This window comes from Magnolia sinica, chromosome 15 (assembly GCF_029962835.1).
Source record: "Magnolia sinica isolate HGM2019 chromosome 15, MsV1, whole genome shotgun sequence".
Lineage (NCBI taxonomy): Eukaryota > Viridiplantae > Streptophyta > Magnoliopsida > Magnoliales > Magnoliaceae > Magnolia > Magnolia sinica.
Genome location: NC_080587.1, coordinates 59,843,377 through 59,864,206, shown reverse-complemented (window position 1 = coordinate 59,864,206; position 20,830 = coordinate 59,843,377). Strand labels below are relative to the sequence as shown.

General features: G+C 41.3%; 1 protein-coding gene across 15 annotated transcripts; it reads left to right on the top strand.

Moving 5' to 3' along the window:
* The first annotated feature begins 322 nt into the window (after window positions 1-322).
* LOC131227990 (ubiquitin-conjugating enzyme spm2-like) lies at window positions 323-15,416 on the top strand. Of its 15 annotated transcripts, XM_058223805.1 has the most exons (4): window positions 365-656; window positions 791-898; window positions 13,587-13,680; window positions 13,800-14,129. In XM_058223805.1, the coding sequence occupies exons 1-3, from the start codon at window positions 531-533 to the stop codon at window positions 13,662-13,664; spliced, it is 312 nt and encodes a 103-aa protein (XP_058079788.1). In that variant the 5' UTR covers window positions 365-530; the 3' UTR covers window positions 13,665-13,680; window positions 13,800-14,129. The 15 variants fall into 15 exon arrangements, 4 of the variants coding, with proteins under 4 accessions (XP_058079788.1, XP_058079786.1, XP_058079787.1 ...); XR_009162670.1 differs by having other exon boundaries at window positions 361-660; window positions 757-898; window positions 13,587-14,129; XR_009162669.1 differs by having other exon boundaries at window positions 757-898; window positions 13,587-14,129.
* The last annotated feature ends 5,414 nt before the right edge of the window (window positions 15,417-20,830 follow it).

Genomic DNA, 20,830 nt, shown 5'->3' with positions numbered 1-20,830 from the left:
GTGAGTAACAAAATGGAATAGTGGGAACGTGGACAGTTTTGTTTAGTTGGAGGGTTCAATGCTCATTACCGTACGGTAAGTGAGTTGGTTCGGCAGTTATGTGTGGAAGTAAATAATTTTTTTTTTTAAAAATGTGGTAGGTCCTCCTGATGATGTTATAAATCCACTCCGTCCATCATCTTGACCTGACCATGACAGTACAGGAGGCCAAAAATGAGGTTGATCCAAAACTCAGGTGGGCCACTCAAAAGCGGACGGTGAGATTGGTTAAAAAAGAAAGAGTTGTCACAGTAAGACACATGCGTTACCGGTGGACCCCACAGAGAATAGCGTATTGAGTTACTGGGCAATGCGAGTCCAAAGAGTAGGCCCACTGGCGATCCCGAAACGGGCCTTGCAATGGCCCGTTTAGATTGATTTAAAAGGTCAGGGTTGCGGCCGTTCGCCATTTCATTACAGGTAACCTAAGCCGGGAAAAACTTTCGACGGTCTGGAAGAGTCCAGCGGCCGTACGCCGTTGGGGATGAAGAATGCCGGCTACCGTACGCCAGCGCATGAAGGGGGTAAACTTCGATTGGCGTGCTACGGCGGGTGGCCGGAACCATGGCGTTTCAAGAGCTCGCCGTCGCCTTCAATGGCCTCCGCAGCCGATCGCTGTCTGTAAAACCCCTTTCCCTTTCCCCTTTCCCCCATTTTTTTTTTTTTGTCTTTAATGCGAATCCGAAACTCAAAATCGGAGTTATTGATGGGTTTCAGAAAAACCCTTCTCCGGATTTCGTTGTTGGCATAGATACCGGCGTCAATGGCAGCCCACGCCGCTGCCGCTATGGCGATCAGGAACGAAAGGGAAGAAGAGAGAAAGGGAGATAGTGAGTGCTGTTGTCGGCCATGGCTGCCGGTAGGAGGTTTATTTGTTTAGGTTGATGTCGGTATCTATTTGCACGGCACCACAGATTTACCCGGAATCCTACTAAGAGATTGCGGATTCCACCGTGGTACGTCTGAATAGCACGACCAATGGCCCAGATCTGACCTTGGAATTTCATGGTGGGACGGTCCAGATCTGACCATGAAAATTCACAAATGGGCAGTCCGAGTGTGGCCTAGAAAGCCCATGAATGGATGTTCTAGGTGTGACCATTGATATTCAGGAATGGAAGGTTCAGATCTGACCACGAACATCCATCAATGGACAGTTCAAATCTGGCCCAAGAAAGTCCACGAATGGTTCGTTAATATATCAGACATCGATCTATTGAAATGATGGATGCATAGGAGGCTCTAACAGCAACTGTTAGAGGGAAGGTTTTGGATCTTCTAACCTATACTCTTTATGGAAAACCTTGTAATGAAACAGTGTTTTGTTATACGTATAAGTGAGGGTACCAAGACTTGTATTTATAAGAAATGGCCTGGAGTAGTTTAACCTATCACAACTCCCCCTCAAGAGTTTCCAAAAAAAAAAAAAAAAAAAGTCCATGTCCATTTGAATGCTACCTATACCTAGTATAGGTATCATAGTACAAGTGTACCACTTCAAACCTGTTTGCACTGACATGCTCAATCTATGGGATCCAATGGTTATATTAAAATCGATGATCATGTGGGGCCCACATAATAGAAGTCTTATAGAAGAGACCTATTTAATAACATGTGGAGAATCACCTTCAACTACTAACGCCTTGGAAAAAGGAATCTAAGAAAATTCTTCAACCCTCATAAAGAGGTATATCCTCCACTTGATTGGAACCAACCATGCTGCACACCCTAGAAATGTCACAATGATATCACCCTTGTCATTGCAAATTACAGCTCTAGCACTAGATGGACCTGCATTGCCCAAGGATTAGCCATCAAAATTGATATGCTCGGATGTTACTTGGGCCACAAAAATTGTTTTGAATTGGGCTACATGATTTAATGATGTATCAATTAACTAGGTAGGTTGGGCTTGAGGTGTGGTTCATGGGGCATGGGCTTGAACTCTTGCCCTGTTCAGCAAATGACCTGTTCTTTGGCTTTGCTTCTTGGTCCATTTAGTAAAAATGGTTAGGCCTGAGCTTACCTCCATCCAACATGACCCATTGCCATCCCTAGGCGGGATTTGACTTTTGTGGTTCAACTTTGCTAACACGCACTTGTTTGTAAGGTGCATATATGCAAATTCTTGGAGGGAGGAAACTTGAAGGAAAGGAAAAGAAATATGAGGAGAAATCTATGGTTTTGAAGGAAAGTAAGTTGCAAAGATTAAAGATTAAGAGAGACCTTGGGTTTTCAAGAGAATGGGGTTTGAAAGAAAGAAAAGGAAACAAACAGAAAACTAAAAGAAATCTAAGGGGGCATTTGGGTGAGGTACCCAAGAAAACTGCTTTCGAACAAAACCTTATTTAAGAAGAATGTAGGCCTGCCAGCGACAACCCAACAATTGAGCTATCATTTATGGAAGATGTTAGAGGCTTAACAACATGGAAATGAATTATCTCTAGTTTTTAGTGCTTAATTGGTGCTTGAATCTTTCTATTTACTATGTTTCACTCCTTAAAATCCTAGCTATGGTTCCTAAAGGTCAAGGAAGTTGCATAGGGACTTCATTTTGAAGGCCACAGAGGATAAGACAAATATCATCTCTTTAAGTTGGTCGGAAGTAACCTGTCTGGAACAAAAGTTGGAAGTACAAACATCCAGAAAAGGAGTTGGTATGGGATCCTCTCATCGATATCAATTAGTTATGCATATGGACGTAGCCTACAACAACATAGGTGGTGACACCACTACCAGCATAACATGTAAGACTTTTATTAGGTGGGCCCCACATGATTATTGGTTTGGATCTGACTGTTGGATTATTTGGACTGAGCATACCGGTGGGCCCTACAATGGTTGTAATTAACTCAGAGACATAGAGGGGTGGTGCACTTGGAGTGGTGTGCTGTAAAGGCCCTTATGTAAAGGTAAACGGTGGGAACCATTACATGTTTTTTTGTTTATGACACTGGGTGTCCTTGCCCCCTTTTGACGCAAGACTATTCCTTGCGGATGCACGCAATCACCTGCAACCACGTGCATTAGGTAATGCTAGAAGGGGAGTCGAACCCACACCCGTAGGGAGCAAACCCACTGTTCGGCAACTACGTAAAGGTAACGGTAAAAACCATTACATGTTATGGGGTCGTAACAACAGTAATGACCGTTATGGAAAAAAAATGACTCGTAATCCCTGTTAACAACCCATCACGTTCCCTGTAAAGGTCATAATGGCCTCGTCATGGTCTGTTATTGAGCAAATACAGATTTTCAGACCTTTTTTTATTCTTTAACATTATAGGGCAGAAATAGGTTTTTCGGGTTTTTTATATTTTAATAAAAAAGAGACTAACGGCCGTTTCGGGGGTCCTAATAGCCATTACGACCTGTATCGTAAAGTTAACAATGTGGCCATTAAGGCCATCGTTATCGTCACGGAATACTTGGACTGTGTGATGTATGCATAGTGTTTTAAATAGACATGGACTCTATCTAGTGTGGAGACTCCTGGAGGAGTAGTTGTGATGGGTTGAACTACTCCAACCCCCTTTTCTATGAATACATGTCTTGGTTCCCTCACCTACATGTACCGAAATCCAAGTCCCATTGAAGGGTTTTTCAAAAAGGGTGTAAAGTGTAGAAGATCGAGGCCCAACAACGAGATTCAAGTACTACATCAACATCAACATCAAGTGGAGGTATAGTTTTCCATTTAGGTCTATCTGAGATTATAGTTTGTTTGATCTCTATGATTGATGCATAATGCGATCTGTTGTTTCACAATTAAAGCTAACATAACAACATCACAAATTCACCACAGTCTTATTGCCGAATATATGGCCAACTTCTTTCTTGCTCTAAAGCATGTGAACATCCGCTCACCAACTCCATACATGGATTCACTAGTGACTTAGTTGTGTTCCACATGTCTCGGTGCATATTTTCTAGCGACAAAGGGGCAACATCTAAACCAAGTCAAGAGCTTGAAGTAACTACATGCAAGTAGATTAGAGGAAAGAAATTGGGGTTTATTAAGTAACTAGTTTGGTGAAGATCTGGAAGTGTATGTACGAGAGTGATTCAAAACAAATACAAGGATAGGGGTAATGCTTGGGTCCCAAGACAGTTATGAGAGGTGATATTAGATGTGTTATGTGATATCCAAGGGTGTGGCAGGTGTTTAAAGAGGGAATTAGACATAGGGTGGGAGTGAGAGACAACTTAGTTTTTGGGCGGAGTTGTGGATGAGGAAGGAGGAAACATTGTGCTAATATCTCTCAGGTTTTATCAATGGGATTCTCTAGTGGAACATTAGTGTGGAACATCATCTACAAATTCAAGAGAGGAAGAAGTATATTCTTATATCAGTTTTATGGCAATGTTGGAGGTCTACATAATTAGCCATGGTTGTGTGAAAAGAATTTGGAAGTTGGCTCCAAGGAAAAAAAATTCCCAGTCTTTCTTCTAAACATTGACATGAGGATAAAGGAGCGTTGATGTGAGCTGAGCAGCTTGTCATCAAACGTTGCCAAGGCTATGACGATGATGATTGACTTCCTAAGATAATGCAGTGTCCCCTTGTGCCAATGGTTGTGAAATTTCTTCCACCGTGGGACCTCTGAATAGCACAACCAATGGCCCAGATTTGACCTTGAAATTTAACGGAGGGATGTTCCATACTTGACCATGAAAGTCCACAGATGGACAGTCCGAGTGTGGCTTAGAAAGTCCATGAATGGATGGTCTAGGTCTGACCGTTGATATCCAGGAATGGAGGGTCCAGATTTGACTACAAAAATCCATGAATGGATGGTCCAAATCTGGCCTAAGTAGGTCCACGAATAGTTCATCAAATTGTCAGACATTAGCCTCCTATGCATCCAATAACAATGGATGCATAAGAGGCTCTAATACCAATTGTTAGACTTAATCGTGAAATGAAAGACCAATCTATAGATCAACAACGGAGATTACAAAGATATAATCATAATTGCATACCTAGTTGGGAAGCCATGCTATTTTGATGTTGAACATGAGAAAGTTTCTGGATCTTCTACACCTTGCATTCTTTATGAAAAATCCCCTAATGGGATTAGGTTTTGTTGTATGTGTATGTGAGGGTACCGAGATTTGTATTTATAGAAAAATAGGCTAAAGTAGTTTAGTTCATCACAACTATTCCTTAAGAATCTCCACACAAAAAACAGTCTGTGCCATATGAATATTGTGTATAGGTATCACAGTACAAGCGTACCACCCCAAATTCGTTTATAATGATCACTCACTATGGGGCCCCACCGGTATGCTCAATTCAAACGATCCAACAGTCATATTAAAATCAACGATCATGTGGGCCCACCTAATAGAAGTCTTACAGAAGTGACCCATTCAATAACATTTCGAGAATCTCCTTCAACTACCAACGCCCTAAGAAAATTCTAAAGCCCTCATAAAGAGATATATCCTCCACATGATTGGAACCAACCATACCCTAGAAATGTCATAATGATATTGGCCTTGTCATTGTAAATTACAACCACATCGCTAGATGGACATGCATTGCTTAAGGATCACTTCCTAATGTAGAGATTTGAAAGAAAAGGACAGTAGTGATGGGCTAAAAAGGGAAATTGGTCCTTTTCTTGTGCATGTGTGGGATGTGGGCCGATTACATTGATCATGCTCAGAGATGACAGATTCCATGGTGGGACCTCTGAATAACATGACCAATGAGTCCCAGATTTGACCTTGAAATTTAATAGAGGGGTGGTCTGGACCTGAACATGAAAGTCCACAGATCAAGGTATAGAAAAACGGTTACGTTACGGCCGTTATGTAACGATAACGCCCATAACTGTTATGCATTACGGGGCCGAAACGGTTGTAATGACCGTCACAAGAAAAATTGCCTTTAATGGCTCCGTAATGATCCCATAAGGGTCTGTAACGGCCTCGTAATGGTCCCAAAACAGGTTTTTTCAAAATAAAAGATACCGTAATGGCCATTACGACTTGTATTATAATGCTAAAGAAGGTGGTCGTTGTGGCCACTGTTACCATTTTTGAACACCTTGCCACAGATGGACTATCCAAGTGTGGCCTAGAAAGTCCATAAATGGGTGGTCTAGGTTTGACCATTGATATCTAGGAATGGAGGGTCCATATTTGGCTATGAAAATCCATAAATGGACGATCCAAATGTGGCCCAAGAAGGTCCACTAATGATTCATCAATGTGTCAGACATCGATCTGCCACAACGATGGATGCATAGAAGGCTCTAATACCAATTGTTAGACTTCATCATGGAATGAAAGACCTATCTATGTATCAATAATGGAGATCACAAAGCTTTAATCATAATCGTGTACCTAGTTGGGAAGGCATGCTATTTTGATGTTAAGCACAGGGAAGTTTTTGGATCTTCTACACCCTACATTCTTTATGGAAAATCCTTTAATGGGACTAGGTTTTGTTGTATGTGTAGGTGAGGGTACCAAGACTCGCATTTATAGAAAAGGAACTGGAGTAGTTTAGTCCATCACAACTACTCCTTAGGAGTCTCCACACAAAAAATAGTCTGTATCCATATGAATATTGTGTATAGGTATCACAATACAAGCTTACCACCCCAAACCTGTCTATAATGATCAACCATTGTGGGGCCCCACTGGTATGCTCAATTCATATGATCTAACAGTCATATTAAGATTGATGATCATGTGGGCTCACCTAATAAAAGTCTTACAGAAGTGACCCATTCGATAACATTTCGAGAATCTCCTTCAACTACTAGTGCCCTGAAAAAGGATTCCAAGAAAATTTTAAAGCCCTCATAAAGAGATGTATCCTCCACTTGATTAGAATCAACCATGCACACCCTAGAAATGCCACAATGATATTACACTTGTCATTGTAAATTACAACTTCATCACTAGATGGACCTGCATTGCTTAAGGATCAGTCATCAAGTTGATCTGCTAGGACCTTGCTTGGGCAATAAAAAAAAAAAATTTCTTTTGAATTTGGCTACATGCTTCAATGATGTATCAATTAACCAGGTAGGTTGGGCTTGGGGTGTGGTTCATGGGTCATGGGCTTGAGGTCTTGCTCTATTCAACAAATGACTTGTTCTTGGTCCATTTAGTGAAAGTGGTTAGGCTTGAGCTGACCTCAATCCAACATGATCCATTGCCATGGCCGGAGTTGACTTTTACGGATGAACTTTGCTAAATGCCAAGATGCACGTTGTTTGCAAGTAAGGTGCATATAGGCAAATTCTTGGAAAGAAAACTTGAAGGAAAGGAAAAGGAATATGATAAGAAATCTATGGTTTTCTAGGAAAGTCGCAAAAGATTAAGAGACACCTTGAGTTTTCAAGAGAATGGGGTTTTGAAAGAAAGAAAAGGAAACAAATAGAAAACTAAAAGAAATCTAAGGGGACATTTGGTGAAGAACCTAAGAAAATTGCTTTCAAACATAACCTCATTTGAGAAGAATGTGGGCCTGATGATGACAACCCAATGATTGAGCTATCATTTATGGAAGATGCTAGAGGCTTAACAACATGGAAATGAGAATTATCTTTGTTTTTTAGTGCTTAACTGGTGCTTGAATCTTTCTTTTTACTACGTTTCACTCAAAATCCTAGCTATTGTTCCTAAAGGTCCAAGAAGTTCCAAGGGGATTTCATTTCAAAAGGCCATGAAGGATAAGACATCATCTCATTAAATCGGTCGGAAGTAATCTCTTAAGAACAAAAAGTTGATTGGAAGTACAAAAGTCCAAAAAAGAGTTGGCATAGGACCCTCTCATCAATATTTGATTGTTATGGATATGGACAACCTACAATAGCATAGGTAGTGACAACACTACCAACATAACCTGTAAGACTTCTATTAGGTGGGTTTTACATGATCGTTGATTTGGATCTAACCGTTGGATTATTTGGACTGAGCATACTGGTGGACCTCACAATAGTTGTGATCAACCAAGGATAAGAGGGGTGGTGCGCTTGGACTGTGTGACACATGCACAATATTTCAAATAGACATAGACTTTATTGAGAGTGGAGACTCCTAGAGGAGTAGTTGTTATGGGTTGAATTACTCCAACCTCTTTTCTATAAATGCAGGTCTTGGTCCCCTCACCTACATGTATAAAAATCCAAGTCCCATTGAAAGGTTTTCCAAAAAGGGTGTAAAGTGTAGAAGATTGAGGCTTGACAACATGATTTAAGTACCGCATTAGCGTCAACATCTAGTGGAGGTATAATTTTCCATATAGGTACGTCTTTAAGATTATAGTTTGTTTGATCTCTATGATTGATACATAGCACAATCTGTTGTTCCGTAATTAAACCTAACACAACAACATCACAAATTCACAAGTGTCTTATGGTTGCATATACGGCCAACTTCCCTCGTGATCTAGAGCATGTGAACATCCACTCACTAATTCCATTCACTGGTGACCTTAGTAGTGTTCCATAGGTCTAGGTGTAGATTTTCTAACGACAAAGGGGCAACATTTAAACCAACTCAAGAGGTTGAAGTAGCTCCATTCAAGTATATTAGAGAAGGAAATTGGGGTTTATTAACTGATTTGGTGAAATTTTGGAAGCCTATGGAGGTGTAATACCATCGGTCTTTATTGGTGCATTTGCTTGTCCTGGTTTTTGTGCGTGCGACTGCACCTTGTGCGAGCGATCTGGCTTCTTGCGCCAATGCTTGTAACCCTTCTTTAGACATGTTCATATCCCGGGTACCTTCCATAGCCCCTCCGAGCGTAAGTGTACGTAACCCATCGATTTCAATTACTCGTATGGGCGCATGTATTCTCGACTCATCTCGTACGCGTGTATACCCTTAAGAGTGAAAGTGTAACTCCCCGATCGCATATGTCTAAATTGCGCACCCGTGTGCACCCAAACGGACGCGATGTCACGCGAAGAACACGAAACCTCATATACGAGAAGAACTCCAAAAGAGGAGTGAGAGGTAGACCTCTTCACACCTCCCCTTAGGCGGCCTTGGACCCAACCCAAGCCCTTAAGCCTATTTTACAACATCCACTTTCTCCCATACACTCCCTTCACCTCACGCTTACATCATTCCTCACTAACCTCTCCACTCATTCTCTCTCCTAGCCACCTCAACCCCATGCATGCCACCTCACCTACTCATGCATGCTATGCACCCTCTCCTTATAACACCTCACTCCCACTCTCTTTCTAACCAATGCATGTGTTACAACACAACCACTCACCCCTTTCGCCCAACCCTAGTTAGGTTAGCTACCACTATCCCAACTCATAGTTAGTTTTCTAACAAAAAATCCTTCTAAACCAAGGTTGTTGGAAAATTTAGCAAGGAATAGAGATAAGAGAAAAAAGAAAGAAAGAAAGAAAGAAAAAAAAAAAAAAAGAGAGAGAGAAAAAAGAAAGAAAGAAAGAGAGAAGGATTGAAAGGAAATCAAATGAGAGAAAAAACAAAGGAATGGGAGGAGAGGAAAGAAAGGAGAGGGAAATAAGAAGAGGAAGAAAGAGGAGACCCGTTACAAACCCGAGCCCCAGCCCCGCTCTTTCTTCTCTTTGCTTTCCTTTCTCTCCTTCTCTCTCTCTCTCTCTCATTCTTTTTCCCTTTCCCTTTCTTCTCTTTTTTGTCTCCTTTCGTTCTTTCTTCTCTCCTCTTTCCCTTGCTGAATTTTCCAGCAACTACCCTTCGTTTGGGAGGTTTTTTAGATAAAAGAATCAACCATGGGTTAGGGGAGGGATAACTAACCTAACTAGGGTTGAGTGGGGTGTATTGTAATACATGCATTAGTTAGAAAGGGGGTGAGAGTGAGGTGTCACAAGGAGAGGGTGCATAACATGCATGAGTGGGTTAGGTGTCATGCACGGAGAGAGGTGGCATGCATGAAGTGAGGTGGCTAGGAGAGAGAATGAGTGGAGAGGTTAGTTGGGAGTGATCTAAGGGTGAGGTGAGGGTGGTGTAAGATAAAGAGTTAGTGAAGGTTGTAAAATGGGCTCGGGTTGGGTCCAAGCCCACCTAAGGGGAGGTGTGAAGAGGTCCACTTCCCACTCCTTTTTTGGGGTTCTTCTTGCATATGGGTTTATGGGCTCTTCGCACAACAAGTATGCATGGGCGCGGGGTTCAAACATGTGATTGGGGGGCCACACTCTCACTCTTGAGGGTATGCACACGTACGAGAGGGGTTAGAGATATACATGCGCAAGGGCCCTGACATACTAACACATACATATGGGATTCCTGAATTAACGGGTTACGCACACTTACGGTCGAAGGGGGTACGGGAGGTGCCGAGGATATGAACGGGGTTAAAGAAAGGTATGTGCACTCGCATAGAAAGTTAGTCATGCGCATTCACATAGAAAGTTAGGGCACTCGCACAAGGTGCGGTTTCACACACGTGGAAGTTGGGATAGGCGAAAGCACCAGAAAAGACCAGGGTTATTACAAGAGGAGAGTGATTTGAAACAAATACAAGGTTAGGGGTAATGCTTGGGCCCTGATACAATCATGAGAGGTATAATATTGGATGTGTTGTGTGATTTCCGAAAGTGTGGCAGGTGTTTAAAGAGGGAATTAGATGTAGTATGGGAGTGGGAGGCAACCCAGTTTTTGGGTGGAGTTGTGGATGAGGAAGGAAACATTGTGCTGATATCTCCTAGGTTTTATCAATGGGATTCTTAGGTGGAACATTAGTGTGGAGCATCATCTACAAATTTGAGAGAAGAAGTATATTCTTATATCAGTTTTGTGGCAATGTTGGAGGTGTACATACTTTGCCATGATTGTGTCAAAAGAATTTGGAAGTTGGCTCCAAGGAAAAAAAAATCCCAATCTTTCTTCTAGACATTGACTTCATGATAGAGGAGGGTTGATGTGAGCTGAGCAGCCAGTCATCAAACTTTGCCAACAATGATGTGAATTCTTGGAGAAAACAGAATTTGTAAAGCCCAACCAAAGTAGCCGGGACAAGGATATGATGATTGACTTCTAAAGATAATATGGTGCCCCCTTGTGCCAATGGTTGGGGAAAATTTCTTCCACCAAGGATCGAAGCTTCCTAGAAGACAGTCATCCAAGAGAGGATGTGGAAGGTGATTTCCAGTAGAGCGCATGGAAGGTGTTTGAAGAGGGATTTAGATGTGGGGTTGCAGTGGGAAGCAACCCAGTTTTGGGAAGACTTCTGGGTGAGGAAGGAAATGTTAGTGTGGAGATTTCCTAGGCTTTATAGTGGTGGTGAAGAAAGAAGCCTTATCAATTGGTAAATGAATTTCTAGGTGAAACGTTAGTGTCAAATTTCACCTCTAGAACAAATTCGAGAGAGGAGATTGATTCTATATGAACTTTACAACAACATTAGGTGTGCGTACATAAGAGTGGTTTCAATAAAAGAATTTGGAAGTTGGCCCCAATGGTTTCTTTTATTTATTTATTCTTTGTTTTCATCTTGTCCTGCATTGACTTCAAGAGCTAACATAGTGTCTCCTTGTGCCAATGGTTGGGGCTATCTTCTTCCACCAATGGTTGAGGTGCTCTTGGACAGCCAGGTGAATAAAATTTCATTTTAGATCACCATTCTATCATAGAGACTTTTGCTTCCTAGCATTTGCTTCATGTACAAGTTCTCTTAGGAATCCATGAATTATGTATTTTCTGTTGCCATGTAGCAAACAAGGTTTGGAGGCATTTCCTTATTCCCTATGGCATCTCGTAGGCATTTGGAGAGGAATAGAGTAATGGTGGAGATGGAATGCGGATCCATTCAGCAGTAAGGAAGAGTTCTTTTGTGAATGCTTCCCTCTGCAATCTTTTGGAGCATTTGATGGGAGTGGAAGTTCAATCTCATGAACCTGCCACTCAGGTGCTGTATGAATTCCAAGCATGGTATGCCAAAACGGTAACGGTGCTAATCGTTTCACGTTATGAAACCGAAAGAGCTGTAATGTCTGTTACAGAAAAAAATGACTCGTAACAGCTCCGTAATGAATCCCACAATGGCTCCGTAACAGTCCTGTAATGGTCCCAAAACAGATTTTGTTTTTCAAAAAAGTAAAAAGAAAAAGAAAGGCCGTAATGGCCTGTATCATAATGATAACGACGGCCATCATTACCGTTATGGATCACCTTGATTCTAAGTCATGGTTCAGATGCATGCTCCCTCTCCCACTCGAGTAGTCTTAGAGGAGTTACTCTCGGCTTTGCTGAATGAGATTATTGTTCTTGCTTCTAGGATAAACATTTTGTTTTTATTGTTCTTGCTTCTAGTATAAACATTTTTTTTACCTATGTTAATAGAGGCAAACGATTTAACCCGAGATGTTGGGAGATTCACTCTTTGTATTGAGAACTTGTAGTGTCTTTCTTTTTGCTTGAATGGAATTTCAGCCCATGTTATTATCAAGTCAATGTGATCATAGTGACCGGGCTGGCCAAGTTCTACCCAGGAGCCATCTGCTTTGTGCTTGACATGGACTGAGCCTAAAGGTCTTCCAGCTTAGTTTTCACTTTTCAGGCACAAGAACTATTTGTGTCTGTGCCTGCGCTTGCCTAAAGCTCCACAAATACCCAGCACGGTTCAGCCTGATCTGTCCATGGGTTGCAAGTTGGTTTTTGTGTATTGAATGGTCACGACTGCTATGGGGTTGTATTGCCCATCTATTGTGCTGTATTGGGCCGATATAGCCAATGTTTTAAATATCATTATCGCATAATGTATCGCACCCTTGGGATACGGATACATATCGGTTATCGCATGAGATATATTGGTTGTATCGTGTAATGTATTGCTGTTGTTGGGAAACATGGGAACATTGGGAAATTGGTTGATTTTTTCAATGGAACTTCGGAGATTGTTGAAAAAGACATCAATACACACTTAGAAATCAAAACATTACAAAAAATAAAACAAAATGCACATAATAGGGGTTTCCTTTGTATGGGGTCCTAATATATGCGCTTTCCAACTGAACTGATGTAAGTATATTCGAAGTCTATCCATATAATTTATAAACATAAGAAGTCATGTATGGAAACACAAGCAATACATTCAAAAGCAAAAGAAGAATCACTAGTTCAGGTTTCATGTTTAATTTTGTGTTTAGATACAAAGATTACAACTAATTTGCGAGAAATTGAGAAATTTCAATTTTTCTTAATTTTCCACAACTTGACGCATCTCCCCTAAATCTCGAAATCAAAGTTTCAAATCTATGATTTTTCATGGAAAATATGAAGAATCATAAATTTGTAACAATTTGACACTGGTTTAACATGATTTACAACAAAAACATGGATCGGAAATCGAAAATGCTCACTGGATTGAATACGTGGGATATATCGGTACTACCTATGCGTTTCGTATCTTACAAGTGGGATACAAGATATATCGTGGGATATATCAGCTGATATCGTCGATATTTAAAACATTGGATATAGCCATATTGTTCATGGATGGTACTGGCACACATTGATATACATCAAACCTTGGACCTGACCTGTCATGTTTAACATTGCTTGGAATGGTGGTTGGCCAGGAGCAAATGGTTTGGCTTGGAGAAGCATCAGCTGAGCTAGTCTTGGCCCAGTTGCTACGCAGTGCAGGAGGGGTCTAAGGCTACTATTAGTGAAGTAACTCCAAACGTAACAGAGATATGACATAGACATATATGTTATGCACACATGCTTGTGTGCAGGCATGCCTCTGTAGCTGAATATTGACTGATGTTCTTTCGGTGTCTGGCCCGTAGTTCCTAGAAATTTCAGGTTGCTTGAAGAGCTTGATAGAAGGAAGAAGGGAATTGGAGATGGAACTGTAAGCTGTGGGATGGATGATGCTGATGACATACCCATGCGGTCCTGTACTGGAACCATCATTTGTCCTCACAAACCAAGTTTTCTGCACTCCACAATGCATGCACATAAACACACAATGTTGCCTTTGCATGGCATTATATGATTATAATTTTGCTAAGCTCATACTCTCACGGCCACATCATATGATTATACACTCATAAGGCATGCATGTATTTCTGAAGAAAGACGTGAAAGGGAATTTAAATGTCCTCTTACATTTTCCAGACCGTTCATGAGGGGCGGATATATCAGTTGAAACTGTTCGGCAATAAAGATTATCCAGGTAACCCACTGACCATGAGGTTCCAGACATGAATAAAATGTCATGCCTGAACCAGGAAACTGGAGTGGCAATGCCCGTGATGTTTGTGCAATTACATTGCGAGCTTAATTTTGTGACAATGGACCAGGTTGAACCTGCTTTCTTCCCAATGCTTGCGGATTGGCAAAGGGAGTATACGACAGAGGATGTATTGACCCAGTTGAAGAAAGAGATGACATCTCCTTAGAATCAGTAGCTGGCCCAGCATCTGGAAGGTGGTCTTGGTTTGTATTTTAGTGATTTTGTGGCTGGAGACATCTAATCCCAAGAACCAATTTCCTTATCTGGCACACTGCACATGAATTGGTGCTTGGTGGAAGAGTCCAAATCCTGTCCATTCATCTGGTGGGTGCCATTTTGGTGGACAACTGTATGCATGGATTGGATGACCCTACCTTGATTGGTGAATCAATTCTGGCTGTTGCAATTTTCTATTCTATTTTGGCTTTATGCCCAATCAGACAGGTAGCTTGTCTCATCAGAGAGATTCTTATAACTGATCAATGGTGGGACTCACACGATGAGCAGGTAGAATTTGGAAATGTGGAGTTTTGCTTTGCAGGCAATGAAGAGCGGAGGATGAAGCAAAGGAGCTGGTGTTTGAGGTGTTGTATTCTCTAAATAGGCTCAGATGGACAGTTGTAATTATATCATTGGAAAGGCTTGATTCCTGTTAAGCATTCAGGTATGGAGGTCTTCTGGATGTTAATAATCTGTCCCGTGGTATGCCGGGATGATATGTATCCGTCATGCTAACCCATGGCCCATTGGCCCATGTACCATAACATCCCAGTTGTACGCCTGAGCATACCTTGATCGGGACTGTTGATTTTATGGTCCGTCATGCAGATGGGCATTCAGAATTGAAGGATCTGGCTAATGCTTTAAACCTAAACCCAATTTAATTATCAGCCAATGCTCTCTGATGTATATTTTTAGGGCATCTGTCAAATGTCACATATGTATACCGGTTTAGATATTAAAGGTGATTTATTTAAACAAATTAGGTTTTTGTTAATATGCTATAGAATTTCAATGCATATCAATTATTAGATGCTAAACACAAGTTTTGGATTTCAGTGCATTCCAATTATAAGCCATCAAATGCAATCAAGGGTAATTGATTCAATGGTAATTGTGATTTGAATTTTAATAAGTTGTCAAATGCATTTCAATTATTAGATGCTAATTCACATTGATTCGATGGTAATTGTGATTTGAATTTCAATTCATATATATTACAAGATACTAAACTAGTCCTAATGGTCGATGCCAAAGCCATGCGTTGTCTAAATGTACAAGTACGCATTATACTAGGTGCTAGTCCTGGTAGGGGCTTTAGGGGGGGTGGGGGCAACTTGATGTTTGCGTTTCATCCATTCCATCCATCCATTTTGAAAGATGTATGTGTATTTTGAAAGATTATTTTAGGGCATGAGCCGAAAAGGATGTAGATATAAGGCCCAAGTGGACTGATACTTACGTTTTCACTTCATCCGGGTCTTGCGGACAAGCCACATAAGTTTCGGATCAAACTTTTTTTCTTTAACCACACGCATGCTCACACACACACACACCCCACACATGCACGCCGTGGGATTTCACCACTGGTGGGTACTCGAACCCTTGACCCGGTGTTGAAACTCCTGGGAGTCTACCACCCGTGTAAGAGTAAGGACCCAAGTTTTGGATCAACCTGATACTGATGTTTCACTTCACAAATAAATGCTTTTTGTTGTGTGGTCCAGTCAAGACTTTCATCAGCCTCTTTTTTAGGCTCATGCCTTGAAATGATCTATCAAAAAGGATGGATAAAATGGATACATCACGGTGGCCCCACAGAGCCCTTGCTAGGACCGTCCGTCTCTAGCTAGGACCTGGTGGGGGCGGTATGCAATCTGCACTCCAGAACGTGTTCCTTTAGTATACACCATTTATCTTTTCATCTAGTTCTTTAATTCTCATAAATATGGGATCTTCTTACTCAATCAGTAGGCTGGTTTTTTCGGCCGGGCAATGTTAGCAGTGGGCTTACCTTATGAATGGTTTGGATCGTGCGTGTGCCCTCTTAATCATACAACTGCATGTTGTGTTGTTAGGCTTCTAATGTGAGTTTTCAAGGGGCTTAATTTGAATGGGTCAGTCCACCATTTTATACGATCACCACGTGAGGGTGTAGGAATACCATCGGAAGAACCGCCGAATGGTGAATGAGTAAGAGATCTTGGCCATTCAGCACGTATGGTAAAATGCCATGGACCAAAAATGATGCTGGTCTGCTGATCAGCCAACCTTGAATGATAAGGGCAGTTGGGAAAATTGTGCAGTCCAAATTCGAAGTATGTGTCCTACTTCATGAGTATACTACCTTGATTTTAGGTATATGGCGTGTCCACAGTGCACACTACACCTAATGGATGGCCCTGATCTCTGATACGTATACTTTTACATTCTTTATACTATAAGCCAGGTCACAATATCATTGCATGGCTCAACATTAAACTGTATGATTAGGACTATTAGTTACTTACCTGCTGCATTGCTTTTATGAATAGGGCCGTCAATCTAGTGTTCATGCATGGGCCTGTACAGGAAATGGGCCTGTGACACTGAAAGGGCAGACATTATCCCGGCCGATGCCAATCCTAGCTTAGGCCTGACCGTTCACCCACTTTTTGAGCAAGATCCAGATTGCGAGCTCCCATCCAAGCGGGCCGGTTGCTTAAATTGTGTTTGGCTATTCCACTCTATCGAAGATTATATTCTCAATTAAACCATAAGTCTTCAAATCTTTTCGTGTGTGCCACCCTGCATTTACCATGGCCCACAAACTAGGCCACCGTGCGAATATGTGAAGTATGAAAGATGTGATATGTTAAGAAAATGCCCCTTAATAATCTAATCAAACTGCGATAGGCTCAGTCATCTTCTCAGGTGGGGCCCACATGATGGACTGTCCACATTTAAGCTGGGCTCAGTGGACATTGAAGCAGGGCCTCCCATGGATGGCCCACATCAAGGTGGCCCCAAATGATGGACCGTCCACATTGAAGGTTGGCCCTTAATGATGAATGGCCTAAATCCAAGGTGAGCCCCGTATGATGGACGACCCACGTTGAAGGTGGGGCCCACATAATGGACAACCCACATCAAAGGTCGGCCCTAACAATGAGAGGCCCTCATCCAAGCTGGGCCGCACATGATGGATGACCCACATGATAGACGGTCCACACCAAAGGTGGGCTCCACATGATGGGAGGTGGATGTTGAAGGTGGGCCCCACATGATGGACAATAATGCTGATGTTGGGCCCCACATGATGTATGACTGATATCAAAGTTGGGACCTACATAATGGGCGGTGCACATTAAAGGTAGGCCTCTATTTGTGAATGGCTCACATCCAAGGTGGGCCCTGCATGGGATGCGGATTTCCTGCGAAAGCCTTTCACAGGAAGTTCCTGCGCAAGGATGCTGGGTGGGGCCCACCACCATGTTTTTGGGAAATATACTCCGTTCATCCGTTTGGCGAGATAATTTTAGGACAAGTGACCAAAAATAAGTTGGATCCAAAACTGAAGTGGACCACACTAGAGGGAAAATTGGGAAAAGAAATACCTACCGTTGAAACCTTCTTGGGCTCCACCTTGATGTTTATATGCCATCCAAACCGTTTATAAGGTCATTACCACAGGGAAGAAATGAAAATACAAAATAAAATAGCTTAAAGCAAAGCTTTTATGGTCATAAGAATGTTTCAACGGTTCTCACTGAATCTCCACTGTTTCCTCTCGTGTGGCCCACTTGAGTCTTGTATCCACCTCATTTTTTATTTTTATTTTTTTATTTTGTACTAAAATGAGCTCACAAAATGGATAAACAGAGTAAATTTCCCACAAACATGGTGGTGGGCCCCACCCAGCATCCTTGCGCAGGAACTTCCTTTCGCAGGAAATCCGCATCCCCCTGCATGATGGACGACCCACATCAACCGTGGGGCCCACACAATGAAAAGTCCACATCAAAGCTTAGCCCCCATGTGATGGACATTGAATATAAAGGGGGATCAAACAAACCTAAAGAATAAATACTTACGTGATGCGGAAAACAAAACATGCTTTTCTACTTTTTAGTCACAAGTTCGTTGTTTACCAAACAAGTTTATTTACTTAATAAGTAGAAACCAAAATAAGCTACTCAAGGTATAAGTAGCTTATCAAAAGTGACTTAGGATCCAAACGCCTCCTGGCAAAGCCATCAGGCCATATTATACCAGCTCAAGCCCTGCTCAATCCATGCCCAAAGACCATCAGCCCAGCCGGGCCCTGTTCATTAAGAATATTGTAAGCTGATATTGATGCTTCTCACAATCTGCTTACTGAGAGAGTTATTGGGAGGACCCCTCATCTCAATTGAGATGAGGATTCACTCCTCTCCACCACACACATGGAAGATATCCAGGGGATCTGAACCGTTGATCTGCTCTGGTCACCAATAAAGGGGGTGTAGCTTTAAAATTGTAGTGATAGGACCCATCATTGTTTTGATATCTGGAAAATGAAAGTAATAAGAAAAATGAGGAATAGTCCACATTGAACGAGTGAAAACATTTCGATCAGATGAGACTTTCTTTCTGTGATTTTGGGAGGGGGTTTGTTCAAGGATGGCCCACCAAGTCAACAGTTCCATCAGCAATAAAAATGTGCTACATGTGTTGGACCAACCTTACTTTATATCTATGTATTAAATTATAGGGGTGCACACGGTACAGTTCGGTCTGGTTCTGGGGTGAAATCAGAATTGAACTATTCCCAACGGTTCGAGGAAAACTAGAATTGGAACCCGACCATTTGCACCCTAGAACCGAATCAAAACCGGACCATAAAAAACCAGTTCAATTCCAGTTCAGTTATATTATTATGGCTTTTTTATAATCCAGTCCAAATGCATGGCTTGTTTTTATAATCCAGCCCAATTGCATGATTTTTTTTAATTTTTTTTAATTTTTTTTATAATCCAATCTAATTGCACGGTTCTTGAGAGATAAAAAGAGACCGTGAAGGGGGGGTGGGGTGGTAAACAAAGATTATATTTTTTATTATTATTATTTTAAATTTAAATATTTATTGACTGAGAGGTCCTATTCTAGGTTCGGATCTAAGGTTTGGTTATATGGTCTAGTTCACAGTTCATTTCGGTTCTATGGAAGTCCAAACCGAACTAATCGGTTCTTTGATTTTTGGAACCAAAACCAGAACTGGTGCGCTTCAGAACCGGACCAAACCATGAGGTCTAATCAGTTCCGGTTCGGTTTACTAGTTCCATCGGTTCCGTGTGCACCCCTATTATATTATACAAAAATGCCGTTCAAATCCTCCCATCCATCTTGAATAAAGACTGTTGGTTCCATCTCTTAAACGTCTACTTTTTGTTGCATGTGTCTCACTTAATCAATGATAGATTAAAAACATTTAAGTTGGAAATAAGGATTTTATTAATTTCCAAGCTGGGCCGGACTGATTCAGGTTAGGCTTGGGTCTGCTATGCTAAGCTGGTTCCAGACTTAGGCTTGGGTCTTAAGTGTTGGGATAGGCTTGGACATAGCTTGATCCATTGCCATCCCTGAATCTTGAGTCTTACTTGAATTTATTATGTAATCCACCCAGAAAAAAGGGCCATGCCCTTACATGTACATTGAAAATGACATAAATTTTAATGGCTCACCATCAACCTTTAAAAAAAAAAAAAAAAAAAAAAAAAAAAAAAAATGAAAAGAAAAGAAAGAAAAGCCTATAAGTAGGTCTAAAGTGCATTTAAGTGCAAATACATCTAATTGTATATAAAGCTTGTTGTATTTGATGTCTTAAATCAAGTCAGATACAAGGTCTGTCAATGCCATCGAGAGTCTATTCGATGTTGATGTAGAGTGGGTCACAGATACTACCATGGCCAAGATGGATTAGAAAAGGTTCGGTCGATGACAAAAGTGATCCAGACCATCAGACCTTAGATCGGGTGTATCTCACAATCCAGAATAAGTTATCGAGTTTAAAATATATGATTTTGGGGTAGAATGAGCTACTTTAGCCACCCAACCCACTATGCCAAGTTGCGCAAGCCAGATTTGCGAAATACCCCTGGATCGACGGTTGTTTTCCTATTTTAATTCTGTTTATACTAAATTAATAAGTTTTAGTTTGATTATAACTCTTCATCTGTTGGGCTTTAGGAGTTGCGCCCAACGCGAAAAGAGCTTAGAATAATTAGGAGAATAGCTTGGTTAAGCCAAATAGGACACTTACTATTTTTGGCTGAAAACCTTGCACACTAGTAGACATCACAACTGTCTATAAATAGTAAGTTTACTATTTATAATAAGCTACGAATTATATGAGTTTTAGTTGTAGTTTGCTTTTGATTTCTCTTCCATTGCTTGGTATCCCTATTTAAAGGGTTATGAACTCATTTATTTCATTCATCAGTTAAAATTTGAATTTATTAGGATTTATTATTATTTTTTTGCTCTCTTTCCTCGTGGATTCAAGAAGTCTCTGTGAGGAGTCTAGAGAAGCTCCGTGTATTCGGAGTAGCTATCCTTGAGCAA